At 51.2% G+C, this 25,675-nt stretch overlaps 1 protein-coding gene across 8 annotated transcripts in view; it reads right to left on the reverse strand.

Annotated features, from left to right (window-relative positions):
• Positions 1 to 25,675, reverse strand: part of MYO7B (myosin VIIB) — a 98,540-nt gene that overhangs the window by 47,289 nt on the left and 25,576 nt on the right. For all 8 annotated transcript variants that reach the window (XM_027588704.2, XM_027588707.2, XM_027588709.2 and 5 more), the window contains 12 exons: positions 24,977 to 25,161; positions 22,011 to 22,132; positions 18,303 to 18,445; positions 17,531 to 17,644; positions 15,633 to 15,786; positions 13,072 to 13,148; positions 11,764 to 11,883; positions 11,314 to 11,456; positions 9,024 to 9,234; positions 8,175 to 8,310; positions 3,500 to 3,663; positions 1,092 to 1,229 (listed from right to left, as the gene is read on the reverse strand). In XM_027588704.2, coding sequence (XP_027444505.1) covers positions 1,092 to 1,229; positions 3,500 to 3,663; positions 8,175 to 8,310; positions 9,024 to 9,234; positions 11,314 to 11,456; positions 11,764 to 11,883; positions 13,072 to 13,148; positions 15,633 to 15,786; positions 17,531 to 17,644; positions 18,303 to 18,445; positions 22,011 to 22,132; positions 24,977 to 25,161 — 1,707 coding nt within the window. The remainder of the gene's footprint in view (positions 1 to 1,091; positions 1,230 to 3,499; positions 3,664 to 8,174; positions 8,311 to 9,023; positions 9,235 to 11,313; positions 11,457 to 11,763; positions 11,884 to 13,071; positions 13,149 to 15,632; positions 15,787 to 17,530; positions 17,645 to 18,302; positions 18,446 to 22,010; positions 22,133 to 24,976; positions 25,162 to 25,675) is intronic.

Consider the following 25,675-nt stretch of genomic DNA (forward strand, 5'->3'; position numbering starts at 1 on the left):
ATGGGCGTGGCCAACAGAGAGAACTATGGGCCTGATGCTTTGCGCAAGGGTATGGGGTCTTAGCCATGGCCCCAGACTCTACACAGCTTACCCTCTAGAGAACCTCCTCTCAGCCTCCGAGCCAGGAATGTCTGGGGACTAGGGGCACAGCCTCAAATCTGGCAAGCCCACCAGCAGGCAGTTACCCACACTGAGGGCCACAGAAACAACTGTTTATGGCCATTAGTCTTGGGCAACTAATTGGTTCCCATTTATTGAGCATTTCCTGTGAGCTCAGTGTTTCTCATTTAATTTTTACAACAGCCCTACACGGTGGAGGACTTAGCTCCAGTTTTAAGACAGATGTTTGAGGCTCAGGAACACACTCCCAAGTGGCTGAGCCAGGTTTAAACCCCGAGCCTGCCTGGCCCCCACCCCCCACCCCACATAGCAGCCGGGGACTCTGAGAGATGTGCCAGGCGTGCTGGAGAAACAGGAACATCAGCCTCAGGCCCCGCCCACCTGTCTCACAGCTCCGCAAGCGTGGGGTGTGGGTGTGGGCAGAGAGCCTCTGGGAATACAGTTATTATCTAAATATAGGCATTGTGCCTCTAAGGAAGATACATTCTGGATTTCCTAGGCCAGTCCCAATTTCCTATCATTTTATTCTATTCAAAAAATACAATACAATTAATTAACATCCTAGTACTGGCTGCTGCCCCTTATCGAGCACGGTTTACACATGCAGACTTGCCAAAAACATGTACGGTCCTTGCTGCCGCCCGCCCCCCGCCACAAGGCAGGCACAATTCTGACTTTACAGAGGAGAAAACAGGCTCAAAGAAGTAAAGCACCTGGCCAAGTGCACACAGCTGGTGAATAGCAGGCCTGAGACAACAGAGCCCTGGGTTATCCAAAGCCCTGCCAGTTCCCGATCTTTGAATGGCCTAGACGGGTCACCTTACTTCAGTGTCCCCATCTCTAAAATGGGGGCAGATAGCTCTAATGCTGACCACTCCCTGATGAGGGAGTGACGTGACCCTAGATGCCATCAGACTCATCTAATAGATGCCCCCCCGCCCCCGTGCGTGACCCCAGCCTCCCCTCATTACCAGTGGCTTTTTGTACTCATTGGGTTTGATGCAGCGGATGAAGTAGGGCTGGCAGCTGGTCAGGATTTTCATCAGCTGGTCCAGGGACTTCTTGAACTGGCCTGCCAATGTGGAAGGCTGCTTGCTGGAGTCTGCGGACTGCAGGCAGAAGCACAGGCACAAGTGGGGGGCTGGGGAGCTCGGCCTGGGGTGCAGGTGACCCAGATGAGGGGTTCTTCCAAGGTCCCACAGATGGGTGGGGCTGCATTCTTGCAGCCCCTCACACATTGGCCCATCATAGGTTCTGGTGAGTAAGATGGGGCAAGGTATCCTGTCTAGGGGTGGGGTCCCCCAAGTGGGGTGTACGAGATGATACACCAGAGTGGGAAAGAATGTGAGAACAGGCAACATTCACTTTTTACCTCTACCCTTCTACGATTTCAGTTTTTCTATTGGTTTTGTATGTTTTTAAAAAATGTTTTATAGTGCACATTGTAAACATTGTAGTACGTGTATATAGTTTTAAAATAGATGCAACAAAATCATGGATGCAAAAGGAAACAAGCGCAAGCCCCCAGCCGGCTCAGGGTGTGTTTTGTGCAATGCTCACCTTCGGTGATGCTCCCTGATCAAACCCTTCCCAAGTCAAATGCACCCGAGCAAAGGTATGTATTGCCAAATTGCATCAACTGGTGACACGTGTCTTAACACTTCTGAGAAGAGGATGCAATCACTGGCACCTTATAGTAACAACGGGCAGCATTTTCTTGTTGTCCTGGTTTGTAAAATAATGTGCATTTCCCTTGCTGTCATCTTGTTCCCTGAAATCCCTGGGACATGCTCTGGGGGCCCCACAGAGGCAGGACAAGCCTGTACTCTGGCCTCAGCTGTGGAGAGTTTAGCCTGGCTCAGTGATACAGAGGGTCCAGCCTGGCTCCAACTGGTTCCAGACCCGGGCAATTCTTGCCCAGCCTCACGGCTCCTTGGTGCCTTCGCAGGCTGGCTCTGCACATGGTCCTGCACATGGTGGGTCCTGGGCACTGAGGTCTCAGGAGAGGCCTCCTGCAGTGGTTAGGTGGGGCATGATGAAAGGCCAAGGGCATCTCAGCATGGCCAGTGCTGAATGCCTGGCACAGAGGGCCGTTTCCTCTGCCTACACCCCAAGTTCCCGAGCCACTCAGCTGGCCCCGTCTCCCTGCCCAGGGGTAGGGGAGCTCCTCCTGAGATGATTCATGGGGCTTTTCTGGAACAGTCATTCTTAAGGGGTGGAAGCTTGGCAGGGAGGGGGTGGGCAGACCCTCACCCTGCCAGGAAATCCTAGGCTGCCCTGAGCAGCACTGGGGACTCTCTGCTGCCCACCTTTCTGGCCAGCAGCCTTTAGCACTGCTGCTGCCACACCACACAACACACATCCCGTACCACACACACACACACACACACACACCACATACCATACACTGACCACACACATCACACATACATACCATAGACACACACCCCCATACATACCACACACCCTATAACACACACACACACACACCATACACTTACCACACACATCACACATACATACCATACATACCACACACCCCATAACACACACACACACCATATACACATCATACATACTGTACCACACACACACACCCCGTACCACACACACATACACACACACCACATACCATACACTTACCACACACATCACACATACATACCATACATACCATAGCACACACACACACAAAAACACACACACCATACACACACATCATACATACCATACCACACACGCACACACACACCATGCATCACATGTCACATACACATGTCGCACACACATACACCACAAATACCATACCACACACGCATCTCACACATCCCATATACACCCCCTACACCCCATAGCACACCACATATACCGTATGTACCATAGCATGCACACACCACATTATCCTATACCACATACACACACCACACACACCACATACATCACACAGAATGCACCCCACACCTCCCACCCCCATGCACACCAAATACCACACATACCACACACACCACACGTATCCCCCACAGACACCACACAAAACACACGCACTGTACACACATACCACACAATACACACACCACACACACACATAACATATGCACAGAGACCAATATAGAAAACTAATATTAACAAAAGCAGATGTGGCCCCACCAGACCACCACGCACTCGGAAGCAGGCACATCCATGTACACCTGTCCCCTTTTACTGCCATCCACACAGCAACAGCAACACCCCACTCCTGTTTTGCACTCACTTATGGGCCCTGACTAAACAACGGAGACCCCAGGTGATAGGTCTTCTCTGTGCGTGCATGTCTGACCCCTGAGGCCCTAAGGGCTGAGAAACAAAGGAGGCATTGGCAGGGCCACCCATCAGAGCCCACCTTGAAGAGCTGGCTCCCTGCCTTTGCCCGGATGATGGTACCATGGCCCAGCTTGGTCCCTGCTGACTCCAGCTTGAATATCTCCCTCAGGAACTTGTTTTTGGAGGAGTAGACCAGGGTGAGGATATCTGTGCTCAGCACATCTCGATTCTTCTCCAGGAAGCCTGTGGGGGAAGCAGAGCCCACCCGCAAGCCCAGTTCAGCCATCCCCTCTGACCCACAGGGCAAGGGGGGGCAACAGGGTGGGGACTCTGGTCACCCCAGGATGCCCGGAGGAGCCCCCACTGAAGCTGCCCTCTCCACGCCTCCCTTGACCTCCCTGTCTAGCCGGAGAGTTCCTGCACCCAGGCGTGCACTTGGCTCTGCCCAGCACCAATGTGTCACACCCACATCTAAACCTTCCAACCCCCGCACCCGCCATCCCCACCACAACCCCCTGTCTAAGCCACTGCCATTCCTTCCGCCTGAATCGTTCCTTTGATCACAGCCCACCCCTCTGCTCTCTGTCCCACCCTTCCCGGTTCATGGCTAGGACTGTCCTAAAGCCACACACTGCCGTGTCACCCTGCCTGAACCCTTTCTCTGCTATCCTGCCACCAGAGCACGCCTTCCTCATCTCCTCCTTCCTCAACTCCCGGGGCCCCTGTGGTCCTGCACTCCACTGGTGCCCAAAGCACCCCAGAGGCCCCAGCTCTCCCACCACCTCCAGCCCCCACCAGCCGCTGCTGGACACTCTTCCCTGCTTATCCAGCCCGGCCAGCTCCGGCTCATTCTTCAAGACCAGCTCAAGCATTGTCTATTCCCGGAGGCTCCCCAGGGCCCTCCTCGGGGCTCCCCTGGCCTCTGTGGGACCTTTCTCATGGGCCCTACTGCTCAGGTCAGGGAGTCATCTGAAGACTTTCCCTCCACTTTGCCAGCCACGGCCCCCCCTTGGTGCACCATGGACAGGAGTGGCTCAGGTCCCTCGACACCTCCAGCTCCAGCCATCACTGGAACTGCCAAGTACACTCTGAAGCTGACCAGCAGCCACGGCAGATGGCAGACGGTGCATTCCTTCACATACAGTTTAGATTTCCCTGCAGCGAGATGCCTGGGGGCTCTCATCAGGGCTCTGGCCCACTAAATTTCCAGGTGACCTTGAGCAAGTCTGATGAGGGCAACTGCTTATTCATATATAAAGGAGCTAAAAAGAAAAGAAAGGACAGAGTGAGGAAGCCTCCCATCCCCACCAATAAGTCCTGAAAATCTGGCAGCCTGGTATTGTTCAGGCAGCTTGCAGTCCAGAGAGGGAGGCATGGCCACTCCTGCCCTCGCCCCTGAGTCCAGATGCAACTCTGGGAGCATCTGCATACAGCCCCAGCTGGGGTCTGCGGTGGGGGGGTGGTTACTTCCAGCCTCCTGTGAAACTAGTGAGGGGTGGCAGCTACTCTGCTTTTCCTGGGAGCCCAAAATGGAAGGAGGATAGGCATTCATACCTCTTGTCTTACTGGCTCAAGGACAGGGTGGTGGCTTGCTGTTTAGGAGGTCCTTAGGGCACATTTCCCTCCTCATTATGAGTTTAAACTGCACAGGTCTTGGGTGTGAATGTGTGCCCTTAGGCAGTGTGTGCATGCGTGTGAGTGCGAATGTGCTCTCTAATAATAGGTTTAGGAACCAAGCAGGTCTGTGATTGCTAAGGAGGACTTGAGGGCTTGGGAGCCCCTAGCCCCTCCACCAGCCCTGTTCTGGGGTCCTGGAAGGTCCTGCTAGGGCCAGGCGCCCCTCCAGCCTGAAGACTAAGAATCCAGAAATTGAGGAGGGGCAGTGTTATAGGTTGAGTTGCATCCCCCCCAAATCCATACGTTGAAATTCTAACCCTCAGTACCTCTGAATGTGACTATATGTGGAGATGGGGCCTTTACAGAGGCGATTAAGTTAAAATGAGGCTATTTGGGTGGCAGTAATCCGGTGTGACTGGTGTCCTATAAGAAGAGATTAGAACACAGATGCACAGAGACACTGAAGATGCCAGAGACATCAGAAGGAACCAACCACAATGACACCTTAATCTGGGACTTTGGGCCTCCAGAACTGTGAGGAAATGCATCTCTGTTCCTACCTGGGGAGCTTTGGTTTGGCAGCCTTAGCCAGCTGCTAACACAGGCATGTCTCTGGGCATGGGTAAGAATGGACTTACCCTAAAGTGGGACACAGGATCACCGAGAAGGTGATGAAGAAGAGCTGCTTCTCAAAGCCAGGTTGGTGAGGGCTAGGGGCCTGCTGTAGGGCTACACTCCTGGGACTTCTAGGGATGACCCCACAAGGGCACAACCCTGAATTTCCTCTACCATTCTACCCCTTTAAGTCACCCCACCTTTCAGGGGGATGCTCTGTGCAAACCTACACAGCCTGGTGTGGGGTTAGGGAGACTGAGACGGGGGTGGGGTGGGGGGAAGGAAGCCAATTTTCCCCACCTCTCCCCCTAGTGCCTATGAGGGGGAAGGCACTGTACCAGGAGTTCCAGGGGCACCATGAGGCCTCACAGAACTGGGGGTGACAAGAGCAAGCATGTGCTGTGCACACAAACCCTTCTCCCAGCTACACGCTGGGGAGGCTGCCCTCTGCAGATGGAGGGTGAGCAGACACTTGGTGGCACTCTGTGCTTCTCCAGGTTTATGCAGAGCCTCACCAACCCGGGGTGTTCTCAAAGGGAGGATTGCATTGAGGCACCCCAGGCTCAACCCCCCAGTAGGCAGAGTAAGTGGGGCTTAGCTCATCAGCACAGCATGGCACTCGAAGAAAAACTAGTAAGCTCAGCTTTAATGAACATTAATAGAATTTTAGAAATTCAGAAAGTCTACAAAGAAGCTGTCTTAATCTTAGCATGCACAACAATAGTTTCATGTCACTTCAAATAATAAAACTTAGCCTTGAATTGTCCATGGAGGTTGGTATGGACTCAGTGTCTTGTGTTCTGGGACCCTGCAGGTCCCACTGGCTCTGGTCTCTCCCTTTCTGAAGAGCCCCAAAGCCAGGGTCAAGTGGGGACTAGGAAGGAGCCACCACCTTTTCATTGTACAACAGAAATGATCCCCTGACCTCCCAACACCTCACCTCTTCTATGTGAAAATGTCAGCCCTCCTACTGCCTTGTCTCTCCAACTGAAAAACATGCACGGATCATCCCTGACTTTGAGTTTCCAGTTAAACAGACTGGAGCCCCTCCTCATTTCTCCATATAAGCCACAGAGAGAGCTGCTACGGCTGCCTGACCTATTGTCCTGACCACAGCTGCACACTGACTACCTTTCTTATTTTTCTAAGCACACCAATAGGTTTAACCACCCCAGGCTTTTATTTCTCCAGTCAAAACCATGCCTGAGCCTATCATAGCATAAATAAAAATTAACTCAAAATGAATCAAAGACCTAAATGAAAAGTTAAAACGAAAAAAACTCTTGGAAGAATACACAGAGGTAAATCTTGGGTCAGACAATGGTTTCTTAGTCATGACACCGAAAGCATGAGCAACAAAAGAAGAAATAGATACTTGGACTTTATCAAAATGAAACACTTTTGTGCTTCAAAAGACACTATCAAGAAGCGAAAAGATGACCCAGAGAGCAGGAGAAAATATTTGCAAATTACATATCTGATAAGGTACTTATATCCAGAATATATAAAGAACTCTTACAACTCAACAATAAAAAGACAACTAATTAAAACATGGGCAAAGAGTTTGAAGAGACATTTCTCCAAAGATGATATACAAATGAGCAATAAACACATGAAAAGATGCTCAACATCATTATGCATCAGGGAAACACAAACCAACATTATACTGATAGACCACTTTAAAGCCACTGGGATGGCTAAAATAAAAAAAAAAACAGACAATAGCAAGTGTTGGTGAGGATGTGGAAAAATTAGAGCCTTCATATGTTGCTGGTGGGAATGTGAGTTAATGCAGCCACTTTGGAAAACAGTTGGGTGGTTACTCAAAAAGCTAAATGTAGAATTACCATATGACCCAGTACATACCATAAAGAAGTGAAAACATTTGTCTACATAAAAACTTGCACATGAGTGTTCATGGCAGCATTATTCATAATAGCCAAAAGGTGGAAACAACCCAAATGTTCATCAAGTGACAAAGGGATAAATGAAATGTGCTATATTCACACAGTGGAACATGATCATACTGCAATATAAGAAACAATTTCCTGACACATGCTATGACATGGACAAACCTTAAAAACATTATGCTCAATGAAAGAAGCCAGCCACAAAGACTACACATTGCATGGTTCCATTTGTATGAAACGTCCAGAATAGGTAAATTCATAGGGACAGAAATTAGTGGTTGCCCAGGATTAGGGGAAAATGCAGCGTGATGACTAATGGGAGGTTTCATTTTGGAGTGATGAAAATTTTGTAAACTCATGGCAATCGTTACACAACTCTGTGAATATACTAAAGACCATTGAGTTATACAGTTAAAATGGGAGATTATATGGTATGTGAATGATATCTCAATAGAGCTAACACTAAAAAATGAAACAAACCATGCATGGTCCATACCATTCCCTCTGTCCCATTGCGTGCTCTGCAAAATGACCTTGTTCTCTCGGCTTTCTTCCCATGGCCTTCCTGGAATGATCCAGAAGGAAGGGGAAGTAGAGAGGAGCTGCACCTACCTTCTGTTTGGTAGTACACCTCGCCCGCAAAGTGGGCGATGCCAAATCTGGCATCATGGATGTTCCTGGGCTGCAAGTAGGCCTTGTTGTTGGCATGGACATTGTTCAGTTTTTGCAACATGGTGGTATCTGTCCCCTGGAAGAGCACAAACATCCTATGGGCTGACGTCCCAGAATCCAACCATGGGGAGGTCAGGTGGCACATCCACAGGGCTCAGGGGCTCCCTCACAGGGGCAAAGCAACTGGGCTCAGAATGACTGAGGACCCTTCTACAGATGGGAAACTGCTGCCCAGGGATTGGTGACTGGTCGCAGTGAGTGAGGACCAAGCTGGGAGCAGAGACGGGGTCTGCCACCCTCCACCTGCCAGCTCTCCTTCTCCACCCTTCCCTACAATTATCCAGGGACCTGACCCTGGCTTCACCCTTCTCTGGACTCTGAGCTCTTACGGACTGCTTTGAAAATCTACCTCCCTAAGGACAGGCAGAGTTCCTTGAGGGCGAGCAGGCAAGCATTTCCATCTCTTGCACCCTTGCAGTCCTTGGCCTGTGGGTGCTTACTTAGCAAGCCCCTCCTGGGGTGAGTTCTTAGAGTAGATAATCAGTGACTGCAGGTCCTGCTGCTGGGGAGGGGGAGGTGGACTGAGGGAGGGGGGTCGGTGAGCCTCCCTGTAGGAGGTGGACCTAGCAGGCAAGGAGGTTGCTTAGGCTGGGGCTGGTCTGCTAATGCCTGGCAAAGGTTTCGGCAACCCAGGGACCCATGGGCTACCCCAGGGGAGTTTCCCAACCTCAAGGGCAAGAGCCATGAGCGGGGGTCTCCACCTGAGGGTCGGCAGGCTCAGGGGTTTACCTGTGGGAAGTGGCTCTCTTCGTCCAGGAGGGAGATGATGCTCATGGGCTTGAGGGCCAGCAGGTCCAGGGTGGGCCGATTGTCATTGTAGTGGATGTAGTCCCAGGCAATGTTCTCCGAGAGGTACTCCTCCTGCTCCATGGTGAACACGTGCTTCACGAAGAACTGCTGCAGGTGCTCGTTGGCAAAATTGATGCAGAGCTGCTCGAAGCTGTAGAGGGAATGCACACCCAGACGTGGAGCATGGTTAGTCCGGTCCCTGTCACCGCTGGCAGGAACCGCGGGCCACCAGCCATTTGCATCCAGCTGCACGTGCATGCCCACGGACGCACATCCCCACACACGTGTACTCCCCCTTCCCTCTGTCTCTGCCACCATCACCTCCTCCAGCCTGTGGCAAACAGACTACGAGAATGTCATCAAGAGACCTTCCTTAAGGGACCAGGTGACCCGTAGCAGCCCCAGCCCCAGGGGCAAGAGGCCTGGGTGCTGAGATGAGCTTCTGGAGACTCGGTAACAGTGACACCTGCTGGGCTCCTTTGCATCAGTCAGACATACTGTTTACTCCCGTCCCATTCTCTAGCTGCTCTTCCTCCCGGGCACCCCACCTTGGGAAATGATCCCTCCACTCATCACCCCTGGCTCAAGTCACCAACCAAGGAGTCATGCTTGACACCCTGCTTCCTCCCCAGTTCCAATCAGCTGCCAAAGTCTGGTCCCCGCTCTCTCCATCACAGCACCCTGACCTGTGTACTCCCTTCCACTCCCAGGGCAGAGGCCTGTGTCCAGGCCCCCTTATTCTCCCTGGGGAAACCCAGGGGTGGCCTCCAGGGGCTCTCCCTGCATCACCCCATCTCCACATGCCACTAGGGGGAGCTCTTTGTCCAGCAGGCCCCATTGTCTCCCTGCTTCCCGTCCTCCCAGGTTTCTCTGCTGTTTTCAGATCCCCTCAGACAGAGACATAGTACAAAGCCTTCCTGCATCTCCCAGGGAGTGGCCTGGGTCACTGTGGCCTCCTTCCCGCGATGCTGTGAAGGCACCCACTTCTTCCCTGCCTCTGAGTGGTCACACGTTTGCTGCCACACTCCTCTCTGTCCTCATTACCCGCCTAGTTCTGTTCAACCCTTGGCTCTCACTTAGGCCTTTCTTCCTCAGGATGGGTTGCCCATTTAGGCAAATCCTCATCATACCTGAGACTGGTCGTTCAACACCTGTTAACCCAAGAGGTGAGGGGACAGGTCCACCATGTCCCCCACTCCCAGCACGCTGCCTGGAGAGTGCTCAGTGGCCACCTGCAGGAGGGGACTGCAGCTCTGTAGCAAACCCAGCTTTTGGCTCCTTCAGGGAGGGGCCCCTGTATAAATGACCGGATTCCCCTCAACCAATTATTTGTCCACCTCCAAGGTGTCTAACGTGCGTGGTCTGCTCAGCTTGTCCCTTTTGGGGACAGAAACCAATGATCTGAATCACACTTGAGTTTCCTGTGCCTGAGAGCTGCCCTGTACTGGGATTAGTTCCGCCAGCCCTGCGCATCCCCCTGGCGCACAGGGAGCAGGCCTTTGCCCTGCCCTCCCAGCTGCCTGGGGAGGCAGCAATCCCAGAGTGTCCCTGCTTGCTTGTCCTGAGGTCCTTGTTTTCCTCATCTGTTGTTCTCCTGCCACCTGATAATGCCCCAGGGCATCACTTGTCCTCATTTGGCTCCACTGCCTGACTCTTCAGCACCCTGTCCACCCCTGTCCCCAACCTTCATCAGTCCCAGCTAGGCATCAGTTTTCCGACCTGCTTCCTGCTCTGGCTCCTGGGCCTCCAGTCTGGGGTGCTGGGACACAGGGTCAGGGGTGTTCTGCCTTGCCTTACCCTTGCCAAACTCCAAAGTCAGGGGTGGTCACACATCCCCTACTTTTCCCCACTGCCCAGCACAAGAGCTCATCTAAAGATGCAGTTGAATCAATGCTGCTGATTTCCATTTTCACCCCAGCCTCATGTGATCATTCACTTTATTCCTTAGGAGAGCAGACGGCTCAAGAGAGGTGACAAATGTTGGGACTTCAGCCTGGAGCTTGGGGATGCTTGTAGCTAGCTGTGTGGGGGTGTCAGGGGAGGTGCACAGACCGTCTCGCTGCAGACAGAGTCAGGCCTGCAGAGCAGACTTGTATCTGTGAAAAGGTAGGAGGGGTCCCTGCTCCCAGTCTCATCGAGGGAGGAACGGTTACCCTCTAGCTTGCTCAGTTAGAGAGGAGCTAAGCTGATCTCCCATTCTCTGAAAGCAGGTGAACTGAGATCTTCATACCTATTGTTCTGGAAATTTTCAAAGCCAAATATGTCCAGGAGGCCGATGGCTCTTCGCACATTTTTGGGGTCCTGGGCAGGTGGAGTGAAAATTGCAGTGTTGATCTTCTTGACAATCCACAGGAAGAGGTGCCCATAGATGCCCTGAGGAGACATGGGGTAAAGCCCATGGGCTTTGAAGCATAAGAGGAAGGTGGCCCCTGATCTCTAAGCTCACCTGCAAAGGCTGCATGCACACTGGATCTCATGGACCAACTGAGGGGCACTCTCCCTACTTTAAAGGCAAGAAGCTGAAGCCCAGAGAGGCTGGGAAGCCCACTGTCACCAGACAGGTGACTGGAAGAGTCAGGACTTGCCCAGCCATCTCTGCTCTTGCCTGCTTTTCCCCAGCAGGGCAAGGAGCTGTGTTCAATGGAGAGACACATGGGACCCTTCTCCCACAGCTCTGTACCTTGACAAAGGCGTCCCTCCGGTCTGCGGCCTGGGTGATGTTCAGGGGCCTGGTGACAAACTCCCCTCGGATGATGATGGAATGCTTGACCAGACAGTCCCGGAGTGCCTGGTACTCCACCTGGAAGGGCGGGTGGCAACTGGCATTACAGCTAACCGGGGGGGCAGGGCCTGGCTCCAGGGCTCGGACCTACTTAGGCCACATCTGGTTCTCTCTTGTGACCAAACACCCTATGCCCAAGGCCTGAGGGTGGGAGATGGCTGTGGGGCCATCCAGCAGAGCCAGGCCAGATGGAGGCTGGAGTCAGGGTCCTGGGCAGGCCCTGGCCCAGCTCCAGTCTAAGCACCAGGGTGTCAAGAGGGTTCAGGAAGGGTGCACAAGCTGGGTAGGTCCTGGGCATGCTGGCTGCTTGGTTTACCAGCTCTGTGCTAGTCTTGCAGAGGCTGGGGAAGGGGCTGGTGCCATAAGCAGACCTGGGAAAACAATGGGCGGGGAGGGCTCTGAGGCCAGGCCATTGGCCTCTGGATATGTCCCAACTGAAGCCACTCCTGCTTTGGCCTAAGGGAGCAAGAGGATTCTGGATGAGCCAGTCCCTCTCACCATGCAGGGAACACTGAGCCAGCAAGAACCCAAAGATCCCTGAATCAAATAAAGAACATTAGCAGCAAAATGTGATTGCTTTGCTTGTTTGCTTCTGATGTTATCAACTTCTCACCAGAACTGTCAATGGAGTGTGATGTGGACATTATAATGTCCCCAGGGCAAAGATATTTCTCCACCCAGTGCCTGCCATTCTTCCTCCAAGTCCAGGCTCTGTACTAACCTGGAGGGCTAATGGTATGAGCACATTCCACTTCCCCAGAACAGCACAACTCACGGAGAAGGTGGAGACTTGTTGAAGGGAGGTAGGGAAGGGTACAGCATAAGGGCCCTGGGCTATGTAGCCCTGTGGAGAGAGCTTGGGGACTGGGTGGGGTGGGGAGTGAGGATGCTGAGTAAAGGCCACTGAAGAACGGGGGAAGGGGGGGGTGACACAGGAAAAGAGAAGAAATGTGTTAAAGCCAGACTGATCATTTCGTTGCTTTGTTAAAGATTAGCTCACACGGCTAGCCACCCTGCTTCCCACCCCCAATGCCTGCAGTGCCCAGATGGGTGCAGGGGTTGAGTTGAGAGCCTAGGGAGAGGGGTGGGGGGCAGGAGTGGGAGCCTGGGAAGGGTTAATGACAACCAGGGGTTGGGTGGCTATGAGCCCAGGCCCCTGGGGCCCCTCACAGACATGGAAGCTCGATGTCACAATGGCAGGGCTACCTCCAGTAACTTTAGCACAGTGGGAAAGGCCGGCGTGTCCATCACGTCAGAGGAATCCAGGTTCTCGAAGACAGCAGCTGGGGAGAGAAGCAGTAACCCTGAGTGGTGAAGCATCCTGAAGGGATGGGACAGGGGCCCCAGGAGGGCCTGAGCCTGGGGCAGCCCCAGATCCAGTTATTACAGGCACCTGTCCCTGGGTGGGAGGCACTGCTTCTCCCAGACCTTCTCTTTGGGAGACAAGGTCCCTGGGGATTACCAGCCCCTTTGCTGTGAAGGAATGTAACAAACTGCTTCCCCCCTCGGCTCAGTGAGATCATGGCTCTGCCTCAAAGGGAAGTTTGAAGAAATGAAGGCTGGTGCTGGTGCGGGTGGGGTGGGGTCTACTAAGGAAAAGGATGAGCGTCAGCCCCCTTCACTCTACTCCACTGTCCACGGAAACCTAGGCATTCCTTCCTTCAGTCAGTCACATAAGCAGACATTAACAGGGCACAACTATAGGCCAGGCCCAGCCCTATTGTAAGAGTCTCCTGACTGGTCTCCCCAGTTCAGTCCCCATCTTCCAGCCACCTCCACCTCAGGGGGTCTGCCAGGCCTGCGGACAGGAGCAGTGTTGTTCCTGTGCATATATTTTTTCTTTTTTAAACTTGAATAAATTGTAAAATAAAGCATATAGATAAAAAAGTATATGGAACCCAAAGGTCCTGTGCTACTTGCTGGGAATTCCATAAATGGAGAGACCTGGCCCTGCCTGGGGTGCTGTGCATCCAAGAAGGGAGGCAGGAAGCAAATGATGGTGTCATATGCTGTTCCAGGTGCTGAGACCAAAGGGGGCTGGGACCAGCCCTACTGTCATTATAATAAATAATGACTCAGTTAACACCGTGAAACCACTACTACAGCCAAGATACAGAGCCTGGCCCACACCTGAAGCCCTCACAGTCCTTTCCTGCTAAGACCTGCGTTCCTCCCCACTCACTCATGGAAACCACTTCCTTGCTTGCCATTATCCTTTTACTACCTAAATATTGATCTGAAACAGCATTTAATTTCAGCTGTTTTTAAATTTTGTGTTAAGGGTGATCTAATTGAATGTCTGATCTACAAGTCCTGCATTCTTTGGTGCCTGGTTTCACCCTCAACATCACATTTGTAATACTCTTCCATGTTCCGATGCCCCCTGTGTACAAGTCAGTGCCCACCTCTCACCTGCAGAAGTGCCCAGTTCAGTTGATAAATCCTGTGGGCACAGTGACAACTCACCTGGAGTTTTCCTTATGTGGTGTTAGAGGGGGTTCAAGTTCATGGAACAGTTTACTGAAAAGTCTGTCCTTTCCTCACTGCTCTGTGAATGGGTGTCCTTCATGAATTCTAGAATCAGCCATTGTTCCTTCCAATATTGCCTTTGCCTCATTCTTTCTCTCTTTTCTTTTAGTATGTCAATTAAAAGTATGTTACTGTTTCTCTCTTGTCCTCTGCATCTCCTACTCTCTCTTATGTTTTCCACGCTTCTGTGTCTCCGTGCTGTGTCCTGACTTTTCCTCCACTCACACATCCCCTCTCCATGTGTATAAAACTAGCTTTTGGGGGCACCTGGGTGGCTCAGTCGGTTAAGCATCTGCCTTCGGCTCAGGTCATGACCTCAGGGTCCTGGGATCCAGCCCCACATTAAGCTCCCTGCTCAGCAGGGAGTCTGCTTCTCCTTCTCTCTCTCCCCCAGCTCGTGCTCACTCTCTCTCTGTCTCTAATAAATAAATAAAAATTAAAAAAAAAAAACCTGGCTGTTAAAACATCCATTGAGTTCTTCATTTTGGTTTTTATTTATTTATTTTTTTATATTTTAGAATTTCTATGTGGCTCCTTTTAAAATCTATAATGTCATCACATTTTCCATTTTCAGTTCCCTGTCTAAATTTTCAAGCTTGGCTTTTTCTTTTCTTGAACATAGCCACACGTAGATGCTTTGTGGTTTGTGTCCAATAATCCCAACATCTGAAATATTTGTGGCTCTATTTCTATTGTCTATTATTTCTGCTGGTGTCTGCTCATGATGTCTCATTTCCTCGTTCCTACTTATCTTTGGCTGCATGTTGGATGTTGAATTTGAAAAACTGTCTGAAGGAATAATGTGTAATCTAGGTTGATGCTATTTTCCTCCAGAGAGGAACTTCCATCAGATGCTTGGAGGCACTAACAGGCCAGGACACCCTGATGCCCAGACCACCTGAATGCTTACAAATGGGTTTGCAATTTCATGCATGGCTTTGTTTACTCTGGTTCACCCTTAACCTAAGGGGGTAGCCTTTTAGGGTCCCTGCTAAAACTGGGGATGATCAGAGTTTTCATCTTTGGACAGTCTTAAGCTTTGACATCTTCCCTCAAACCCCATGAGACCTCCAAAATTGTAGCTATAATTTTCAATGCATTTTTCCAGGACAGGGTTAGACCATGTGATCTCGGCAGGCTCCTGAGGTGAGAACTTCCAGAGATTTCTTCCTCTTCCTGTCCCGGTCCCCCCTACTCTTCCTCCCCAGGGGGTGCAGTTTGAGTGGAAACAGCATTACCCATAAACTCCACGTTGCCCAGGTGGAGGATGGCTGCCAGCAGCTTGCTGAGGTCCCAATTCTCCGAATCGGAGAACATGAGGATCTTCATGGCGGAGCGGACGTGGGCATAGTCCTTGGCATCATTGAGGCCCTCACAGGAGGTGCAGTTTCCCTGGAGGATCGGGCACGTCAGCATTCTGGGGGCCACCCCCCACCCCACTTCCTCCATCATAGGGCTAGCAAGGCAGAGATGTGTCAGGGACTCAGCCAAGGGCCCCTAATAAGTGACACTTCATAGGTTCTGGGCAGGCTCTGAGAGGCCACCTGGAGGCCGCAGCTCCGAAAATGCACAAAATACTAACAGAGGTGGGATCATGATGACATAGACACAGCATTCCTGGGCTTTGCCGCCAGTGCCAGTATCATTCAGCGTCTCCGAGCCTCTATTTGTCACCCATCCCCAGTAATGCCTGCCTTACCCTCTCTGGGGAATCCTGGGAGTTCATTCCTTTAACAAACACCTTCCAGGGCTCCCTGTGCCAGGCCCTGGGCTACTTGCTGGGAATTCCATAAATGGAGAGACCTGGCCCTGCCTGGGGTGCTGTGCATCCAAGAAGGGAAGCAGGAAGCAAATGATGGTGTCATATGCTCTTCCAGGTGCTGAGACCAAAGGGGGCAGGCAGCATCCCTACTGCGAAGCGGGGGGGGGTGGGGGGGGGTGGGGAGCTTCCTGGAGGTGGCACCTGAGCAGCACAGGGAGCTGGCGGTCTAGGCAGTGAACAGCGGAGCTAGGCTGTGAGGTGGAGACAGGGACAGGGCTTGCAAGGAAGGTGGGGTCCAGAGGCACTTGGAAACCATGCCAAGGAGCCGCAGGGAGCCCCTGCAGAATTGTAGTCCAAGACGTGATCTGTCAGCCTTGCACCGTGGAAGGTCGGCAGAAGGGTTGGTTGGTAGGGGTCAAGCCTAGCGACAGGGAAGATGCGGGAGAAAACTACCACCATGATCCAGGAAGAAATGAGGAAGGCCTCCACGTAGTGAACACAGGAAGGGTTAGGCAGGAGAGATTCAAAAGGTGGAACTCCTTCATCCCCTTTTCAACAACCTTGAGCTGGCGCAGGAATGCAGCCCAGAACAAGAGCAAGGTCCCTGCTTTGCTAGAGTTCAAGTTCTACGGGCACCTACAAGGATGGGCGATTGGAATGAAACCGAGGAAGGAGAAGCGTGGCTACGACTCTCCGTCACCTACTGGAACCTCGGTCTGCAGGAGCCAGAGAAAGCTAAGGTGTGTAGGGAAGGACTATGCGTTCAGCAGAGAATAAGGAAGCACACGGACAAGGGTAAGTCTCTGAGAGTCGTTAAGAACAGTAGAAGGGTGGAGTGGAAGATGGAAAAGGGCAACCCTCAATCCCTGCCTCAGGACTTTTCTGGGGCTGTAAACCACAGGCAGAGCAGGAACTTGCCCTCCTCTTTCTCCTTTCGCTTTTGAGAGAGGCGGCCCGGGGAGCGGGGAGAGGCGGGGCAGGGCGGTGCTGCGCTGAGAGCAGGAGGGGAGAGGCGGGACCGGGAGGGTAGGGCCAGGGGCTGCGCGAGGCAGTGCGGAGTGGAGAGAGGCGGGACGAGGAGGGCGGGGGCGGGGCGGAGAGAGGTGGACCGGAGAGAGGTGGACCCGAGAAAGGCGGGGTGGGTAGGGCAAGGGCAGGGCGGGGAGAGGCGGAGCAGCGAGAGGTGGGGCGAGGAGAGCAGGCGCGGGGCGGAAGGAGGTGGACCGGAGAGAGAAAGGGGCGAGGAGGGCAGAGGCGGGGCGGGGAGAGGTGGACCGGAGAGAGGCGGGGCGAGGAGGGCAGGGGCGGGGAGGGGAGGGGTGAACCAGAGAGAGGAGGGGTGGGGAGGACAGGGGAGAGCGGCGCGGGCCTTACCATGGTCAGGTAGTGGTACTCGGAGGGCGTCCCCAGGCTCAGCAGCTGCTTCTCCTCTTCGCTCATCCCCATGAGCATGGAGTAGAAGATGTGGTAGTTCCGCTCCTCCGGGGCCTGGTGGGGAAGGTGTTGCAGAGAGCCTGGTAAACATTCCTCCAGCCCTGTCCCAGCTCTGCTCCAAGGTCTGTCAACCAGATGTGGCTCTGGCATTGACCCAAGGGTCATTTGGCTCTGTGGATGTCCTCCTTCTGGGCCTCCAAGGCCAGCTTATGCCCACAGTCCTGTGCTAGAGGCTACCCACCAAGCCCAGCAAACACATGGCTCCCAGGCGCTTCCCTGCATCTACACTGCTCTTCCCAGCCCTGAAGACATCTTGCCTAAGTTGCAAGCTGGGAGTGATGCCAGGATCCAGTTCCTTAGCTGGTGACTGGCCTGGCCTTAAAATTAATTCTGGTAGAGGTGGATAGTAAGCACCAAAGAATGTAGAACATGATATAGATGGAAAATTCAAAACAGAAAATGTCATCATTTCTTTTTCTTGAATACTGGGAAAGGACCATCATTATCCCATTCTAGGGGTCCTTGGCCATCTCAGGGTAAGGCCAGGGTTCAGTGGCAGCAAACTAAGACCAATGGAGCTTTGGGGAGGTCCCTGAGGAGGTGTGAGAGTGATGGAAGGGAGCCTCTCTTGGAAGCCTCCTCATTCCCTGGCTCCGGGTCCCCGGCTGGGTGGAGGTTTCTCCAGGACCAGTGCAGCAGAGGGAGGCCTCACCTGCCGGCAGACCCGGGACTTCTCCAGCAGAAATTGCTCGATGCGTGCACCCTCGATCACCCCACTGGGGTTGAAGTGGATGTCGATATACTTCCCAAAGCGGCTTGAGTTATCATTTCGGATTGTCTTGGCATTTCCAAAGGCTGGGGGCCAGAGGGTGATGCCCATGATGGAAGCAGAGAAGAGAAAATTTACTTTGAGTGGGATCATCTGGGAAGGCTTCTGAGAGGAGGTGGCTGAGCCCAGAGTTGAAGGATGGGTAGCATTGCACTAGAAAGTGGTGACAGCCAAGAGTATGCTGAGAGGAAGACAAAGTGCAAGTAAAGGTGCAGATGTCAGTAAGCATGGGGTGTGTTTGCAGGGGTGAGGTTTGGCTGGAGCATACAATACAGGAGGAAAGCAGTGGAAGATAGATGGAACTAGTTAGTAGCATAGAGCCTTGAATGCCAGGCTAAGAAGTTTGGAATTAGTCTGTGGGTGATGGGGGAGGCAGGAAAGCTTCTGAGGGAGTGTGGGAACAGATTTGTATTTTAGAAAGATTGCTCAGGCTGAAGCGGGGCTGGCTTCGAGAGGGCAAGCTTGCAGGGAGAGTAGCAACAGCTGGCAGGGACTAGGCTCAGAGGAGGAGGTCAGAGCAGAAGGCATTTGGACTGCAGCATGATCCAAAGTGCATTTCATAGAGCTGTTTCTGCAAGCTGATTCGAGCCACAATAAGAAAGACCCTTTGCATTGCGTCTTACTGCATACACACCCCCACCTGCACACATTAGTAAAAGAAAATATTCAGTACTGGTTCTGACCAAGAACGATGCACTGGGGTATTTTCTATTCTATGCAATTTAATTTGTCCTAAAAGACTGATTTCATGACCCATTGGTGGGTTGGGATGCAGGTTGACAATACTACCATACAGCATTAGTCCCATGAGAAAAGGAGAAGAGTTCCTTGGTGTCCCCCTTGAGGTATCCCGACAGACAGCAGAGGCTCCTGTAGGGCTAGCTATGCTTGGGAAACCTACTTCATGTTGTTGAACCCGGTGGCAGATTTCTCTTCAAGAAAGAGCCTGACATAGGCCCCTTTGGGTAGAAATTGGCAAGCTGATTCTGAAATGTATATGGAAAGGTAAAGCACCTACAATGGCCAATTTTGAAAAGAACAAAACTGGAGGTCGTGATTGAAAAACTGACTAAGCTATAGAACTAAGCTACAGAAATCCAGACAGTGTGGCACTGGCAGAAGGGTAAGTCAGAGAGCAACAGAACAGAATAGAGAATCCAGAAACAGACCACACATGGATGGCCAACTGATTTTAGACAAAGGTGCAAAGGGCACTCAATGGAGAAAGAATAGTCTTTTTGACAAATGGGGCTGAAATTATTGGATAGCCTTCTGAAAGAAAAGAAGAAAAAGGGAAGGAAAAAAATGAGAAAAAGGCAGAAACTCGACTTATACCTTGCACCGTAGAAAAAATCAACACAAAACAGATCAGGGACCTAAATGTAAAAGCTAAAACTGCACCACATCTAGAAGAAAACATAAAAGAAAATCTCTGGATTAGGCAAAGATTTCTTTTTCTTTCTTTTTTTTTTTTTAGAGAGGGAAGGGGGAGGGGAAGAGGGAGAGAGAGAATTTAGCGGAGCGGGACACGGAGTTCGATCTCACGACTCTGAGATCATGACCTGAGCCAAAATCAAGAGCTGAATGCTTAACCGACTGAGCCACCCAGGTGCCCCAAAGATTTCTTAAATATGACACCAAAGGCATGATCAATAACAGAAACAAAAATAAATTGAACTTTATGGAAATCAAAAACTTCTGGCCTGTAAAAGACACTGTTGAAAGAATGAAGGGACAAACTACAGACGGGGGCAAAATATTTGCAAAACACATATCTTATAAGGGGCTTGTATCCAGAAGATATAAAGAACTCATAAATTATTAATAAGGAAACAACTCAATTTAAAAATGGGCAAAAGGTTTGAATAGACACAGAGAAGATACACAGATAGGAAATAAGCCCATGAAAAGATGCCATTAGCCATTAGGGAAATTTGAATTAAAACTCTGATGAGACACCACTCTGCTCCTACTGGAGTAGCAAACACCCTGACGGTACCAAGTGCTGGCGAAGATGTGGAGCGACCAGGACTCTCATATTTTGCTGCTGGGAATGCAAGATGGTACAGCCACTTTGGGAAACATTTTGGCAGTTTGTGACAAAGGTAAATGGCTCACCAAAATCTGACCCAACAATTTCATGCCTAACATGTTTATTCAGGAGAAAAACACATGTTCACACCAAAACCTATATGCAACTGTCTGTAAAGCTTTATTCATAATCACTAAAAACTATAAACAACCCGGGTGTCTTTCAGCTGGTGAATAGACAAACTGTGACACTTCTACGTCTATAAAAGAAATGAATTATTGATGCAGACAACGACATGAAAAATCCCGGATGCATTATGCTAACAAAAGTAGGCAGACCCAAAAGACGGCACACCATATGATTTCATTTATATAACGTTCTGGAAAAGATAAAACTACAGTTAACCCTTGAACAATGTGGGGGTTAAGGGTGCTAACTCCCTGTGCAGTTGAAAATCTGTGTATAACTTCTGACTCCCCAGAACTTAACTACTGATATCCCACTGTTGACCGGAAGCCTTACTGATAACATAGTCAATTAACACATCTTGTATGTTATATGTATCATGTACTGTCTTCTCACAATAAAGTAATCTAGAGAAAAGAATTTATTGAAAAAAGTCCACGTTAGTGGACCTGCACAATTCAAACCCTCATTGTTCAAGGGTCAACTGTATCGAGGGGAAAATAGACAAATCAGTGGTTGCCAAAGGTTGGGGTTGGGAAGAGAGTTGACTACAAGGGAAGGGAAGCTTGGGGCTGATAGGAACATTTCATACATGACTAAGATGGGCATTCTATGACTGTATGAGTTTGTCAAAACTCATACTGTATATTGAAAAAGGTGAACTTGTACTGTATGTAAAGCATACCTGTGTTATAAAGAAACAGAGAAAGCGCGCTGACCGTGGCTGGTCACTAGGGGTCCAAGTCACACATTTCTGGGCTGCCCCCACCAGAGACGGAGTGAGGGGGCATGGGCCTGGCATTGCACCCAATGCAGGCCTCCTCTAATGGGCACTTTGCTCTGAGCTCCCCCTCGGGCTAGCCAAGACCCTGGCAGATCCGCACACAGCTTGAACCTCATTCCGCCCAATTCCACTCTTCCCTTTCCTGAGTGTCCTACAGGTACCCCAGTCAGGATGCTTTTCTTGCTTGTTGCTGCCACTTCCCCCTTCGTCTTGCTCAGGGGTTCTCCTCAGCCGACCTCTTGCAGTCTTAACACCAGCTTAGCAACTGCCTCACAGGTGACCCAAGCGGACACACCCAGCATTTCCCAAACCAATTTCATCTCAGAGTCCTTATTTAAAAGGAATACTTGTCTTGATCCTGTGAAAAACACACTTAGTGAAAGCTTGTAAGGTTATCAGTTTTGTCCCTTTGTGCTTCCCAGGAACCCCCATACTACCATCCACCACGGGCTCGTTTTTCCTGCCCTGAGGGATCCGAGAAATCGCAGAAAGGGTATGATCCTCTCCCTCCCCACAGGCACCTCCTGGCAGGAAGGTTCCAGCCTGCAGGGCCAGGGGAGGGGGGCTGGTCCTGAGGGTGACCACTCACCTTCCAGGATGGGATTGGCCTCCAGGACCTGCTGCTCAATCCACGAATGCTGGCCGCTGACAGTGGCCAGGAACTGCAGGATGAGCTTGGTGGTCTCCGTCTTCCCTGCCCCAGACTCCCCACTGCAAAGAGGACCCTCAGGGAGTCAGTCTGTCAAACAGCCATGTCTTCAATACCCTCAACTATTCTGCAAACCCCCCACAGGCCCGCTTTCAGGTCTGAACGGGAATGCCCCCTCCCTGTGTACAAGTCCCACCACATTTCCCTGTGGGTCTCAGCTGTCTACTTTGTATTAGTTATTGCTGTGTTCATCTTTTCTGCCCTGCCTTGGATGTGAGCCCCTTGAGCGTGGTTGTATGTGGTTTATTCCAGTGTCACCGGCCCAGGGCTCAGTAACTACAGATGAATGAACAGGACCAGACGATGCAATATTTTGATGTAACATCCTCTCTATGAGCCGTGAGTTTATGTGGGCCAGAGGGGAGACTGTGACTCCGGGTTGTAGGTTTTGAGCCCCACGTTGGGTGTAGAAATTATGTAAAAAAAAAAAAAAAATCTTAAAAACAACCAACAATTGAGGAAAATCAGAAGTAACATAAAGGGGGAAGATTAGTTATGGTCCCTCTGGTCAGAGAACATCATGCAGCCATTAGAACCAAGTCTATACAGAGCTCTCAATTACCTGGACAATGCTTATTAGGTACAGTAAAGTGACAAATGTCCCTACTATTCAGTAGAATTTTAACTAAGTGGATAGGGGAAGCTTTTTCTTCCAAAAGTATCTAGGAATTTTTTCTGACAATATTTTTCTGAAATTTTATAAAATTTCCATATTGAAGATATATTAATTTCATAATGGTGAGGTATGAAAACTAGTTTTTAAAAGTTTCTTAAGGAGTTTAATGAAGTTAAAAATATACTCGTGTCTGGCATATTGCACACACTCGGGTTTGTAGTTGATTACTGTACTATTGTTGAGGCTTGCATGTCACTTTTGGGTAAATTATTTTTCATTATGGGAAATGTCAAACATTACAAATGGAGGCTGAATAGTGTCTTGCTAGTAAAAGCAATGCCTGTCACCTGGTTAGAAATGCAGGCTCCTAGGCCCACCCAGCTCTGCTCAGTCAGAATCTGCATTTTCAAAAGATACCCAGGAGATTCCTGCACCTTATGGTTTGCATTATGAGCTCCCACAGTCCCATTTCCAGCTTCAACTCCTGGCCCATTTTGTTTCCCACCCTGTACTATTTTGAAGCAAATACCAGACAAATACTGTTTCATCTGACAGTATTCATTTTAAGAAAAGTTTTGATCAAAAATGTTCACAATTACTATGCCAGCCAAGTCAGTCCAATCAACAAACCTCCACTGCCTGCCTCGAACATAAGTTTCCCAAACAACCCTCCGAGGTAGAGACAGGGTACTGCGGGCAGAGAGGAGGTGACTTGCTTATGGCTTTTCTTATGGCCTTGAGGGAGGCGAGGGCAGGAAGAGAAGGCAGTTTGACTCAGAGTGACGTTCTGTTCATGCAAAAAGCCACAGATCAGGGTGCTCTGCCCTCCTCTTGAGCCACCGCTGTCCTGGAGGTGAAGGCTGGCCCGGTGAGCTTCCAGGCCAGCCTGGGGCCCAGCTCTGCTCGGGAGAGGCCTCTTGCAGTGAGGTTGGTCCTCCCAGTCCTGGGTGGCGAAGCACATTAGGAGCGCACGGAGTGGACAGGCAGAGCCCAGGAGGGAGACAGAGCACCAGCCCTCCTTGGCGCATAATTCCATTCACTTCCCAAGAAGTGGAAGTCACCCCAGTTCACCTCTCGGTCTTCTTTCCAGTGCCCTGGGTTTGAATTCCCTACTTAACAGCTGTGTGTCTCTGGGAAAGGATCTCAGCCTCTCTGATGGTAAGTACCATGCCGCCCGCAACAGTAAAACAGGAATGAGAGTATCTACTTCAGAGAGTTGCTGAGAACAGTAAATGTGATCATCTATGCTATAGGACTTTGTTCTGGTCTCCGTGCCATCATCCCGTTCAGAGAGGCCATGCTTCGTCTGCCCTCCACCTACAGCAGCAGCCCCATCACGGTCTTTCCTCTTGCCCTGCAGTGCTGTTCTTCAAAGCTTTCATTACCTGCCTGAAAAATTGGCTTATTTATTGCCTATGTGTCTCCCCTTCTAGAATGTAAGCTCCATGAGGCAGGGATTTTAGTCCCTTTCATTTGCTGCTGTCTCCCCATAGTAGTACAATGTGGGGCATACAACTGGAGCACAGTGGGACCTCAAATGAGTGAATGAATGAATGAATGAAAGAATGAATGAACGACTTTACTATAGCTCCAAGCAATGTGCCCTGGAGGCAAATTCCGCCTCCTCCTTCCTTTCCCTCTCCCTGCCTTCCTTCCTTACCAGGAGGGCCTGTGCAAGAAGCAGGGAGGCCAGGCCAGGCCAGGCTGGGGGTCTTTGAAGCAGGGTCAGGACCTGGACTGGAGGAGGACATGTCCCTCCTGGGCCCCAGCAACCTGAGAGCTGGCCCCTGGACCTGCTGCTACCCCTGTCCTCACCTGAGGGCTGCCCAGAGATTTGTTTTTTTTTTAGTGAGACCTCTCCTGTTTGATCCCTGAGCCCCCTAGCATCTATCCTGGGTCCCATTCAATGTGCCCATCCCATTTTTCCTTCCTTGTCTCAGGAAATAGTCACTGAGGGCAGGGCAGTCCAGGCTCTGCTAATACAGTGGAAGAGCAGGTTCTGCAGGAAGGCAGCCTTGGAGGGACTTGTCAGGGTGGAGGGGCGGTAGGGGCCAGGTGCAGGCCAGGTGGGGTATTTGCCGTTGAAGGGGAGTCCCTAAATAAAACAGACCAACGGGGGGCTGGTTGGGAGAGGTTTAGGGAGAGGAGGTGCTCCCTGCGTTGCAAGACGTTCAGGGCCATGCCCGGCCCATCTGACTCCCACCAGGAATGTGGGGAGCCTGACCCCCACCTGATAATGCAGCATTGGTCCCTTTTGTTCCTCTTCATGTTGAAGTAGCAGTTGTTGGCTATGGCAAAGACGTGTGGGGGGAGTTCGCCCATGTGGTGCTTGTAATACAGCAGCACCTGCTCCGGGGTGTAGAGGGGCAGCACCTGGAATGGGTTCACGGCCACCAGGATGGAGCCTGTGTAGGTCTGGGGAAAGGAGCAGATGGTTAGTGCCCTCTGCTCTGAAGGCCCACACTGCCCGCTCCTGACCTTGGCCTGGGGTGCAACCCACTCAGGGCTACCAGGCCTGGCTGAGCCTGGCGGGGAAGTGGGGTCTGATTCTGGGCCAGGGAGACGAGACGCTCAGCTGCTCAGATCCTCCCTTTGGAAAGATGGGGGTGTTCACTATGAATGAGAGCTGGGGGCAGAGATTAAGTGAGGTGCTCTATGTTAAATGTTTAACATTTTATCTGGTATTTAGAAGGCTCAATAAAAATAGGCTGACTTTATGACATGAGTCTTCACCTGCCTCCCACAGGGGCCTCCGTGAGGCTGGCTTACAACGGTAGCCTCCACTGATCCCTCCTAGGATCCCCGGTCAGGACCACCTGCGCATCTGGAGCCCCCAGGATGCCCGACTGCCCCTCTGGGGGTGGGACAGGGGTAGTCACCTCATCAAGTCAGATGATTATCCACACCCCAGTTTTCATTTTAGGAATGG

The sequence above is a fragment of the Zalophus californianus genome, chromosome 3 (genome assembly GCF_009762305.2).
Source record: "Zalophus californianus isolate mZalCal1 chromosome 3, mZalCal1.pri.v2, whole genome shotgun sequence".
NCBI classification, from domain to species: Eukaryota; Metazoa; Chordata; class Mammalia; order Carnivora; family Otariidae; genus Zalophus; species Zalophus californianus.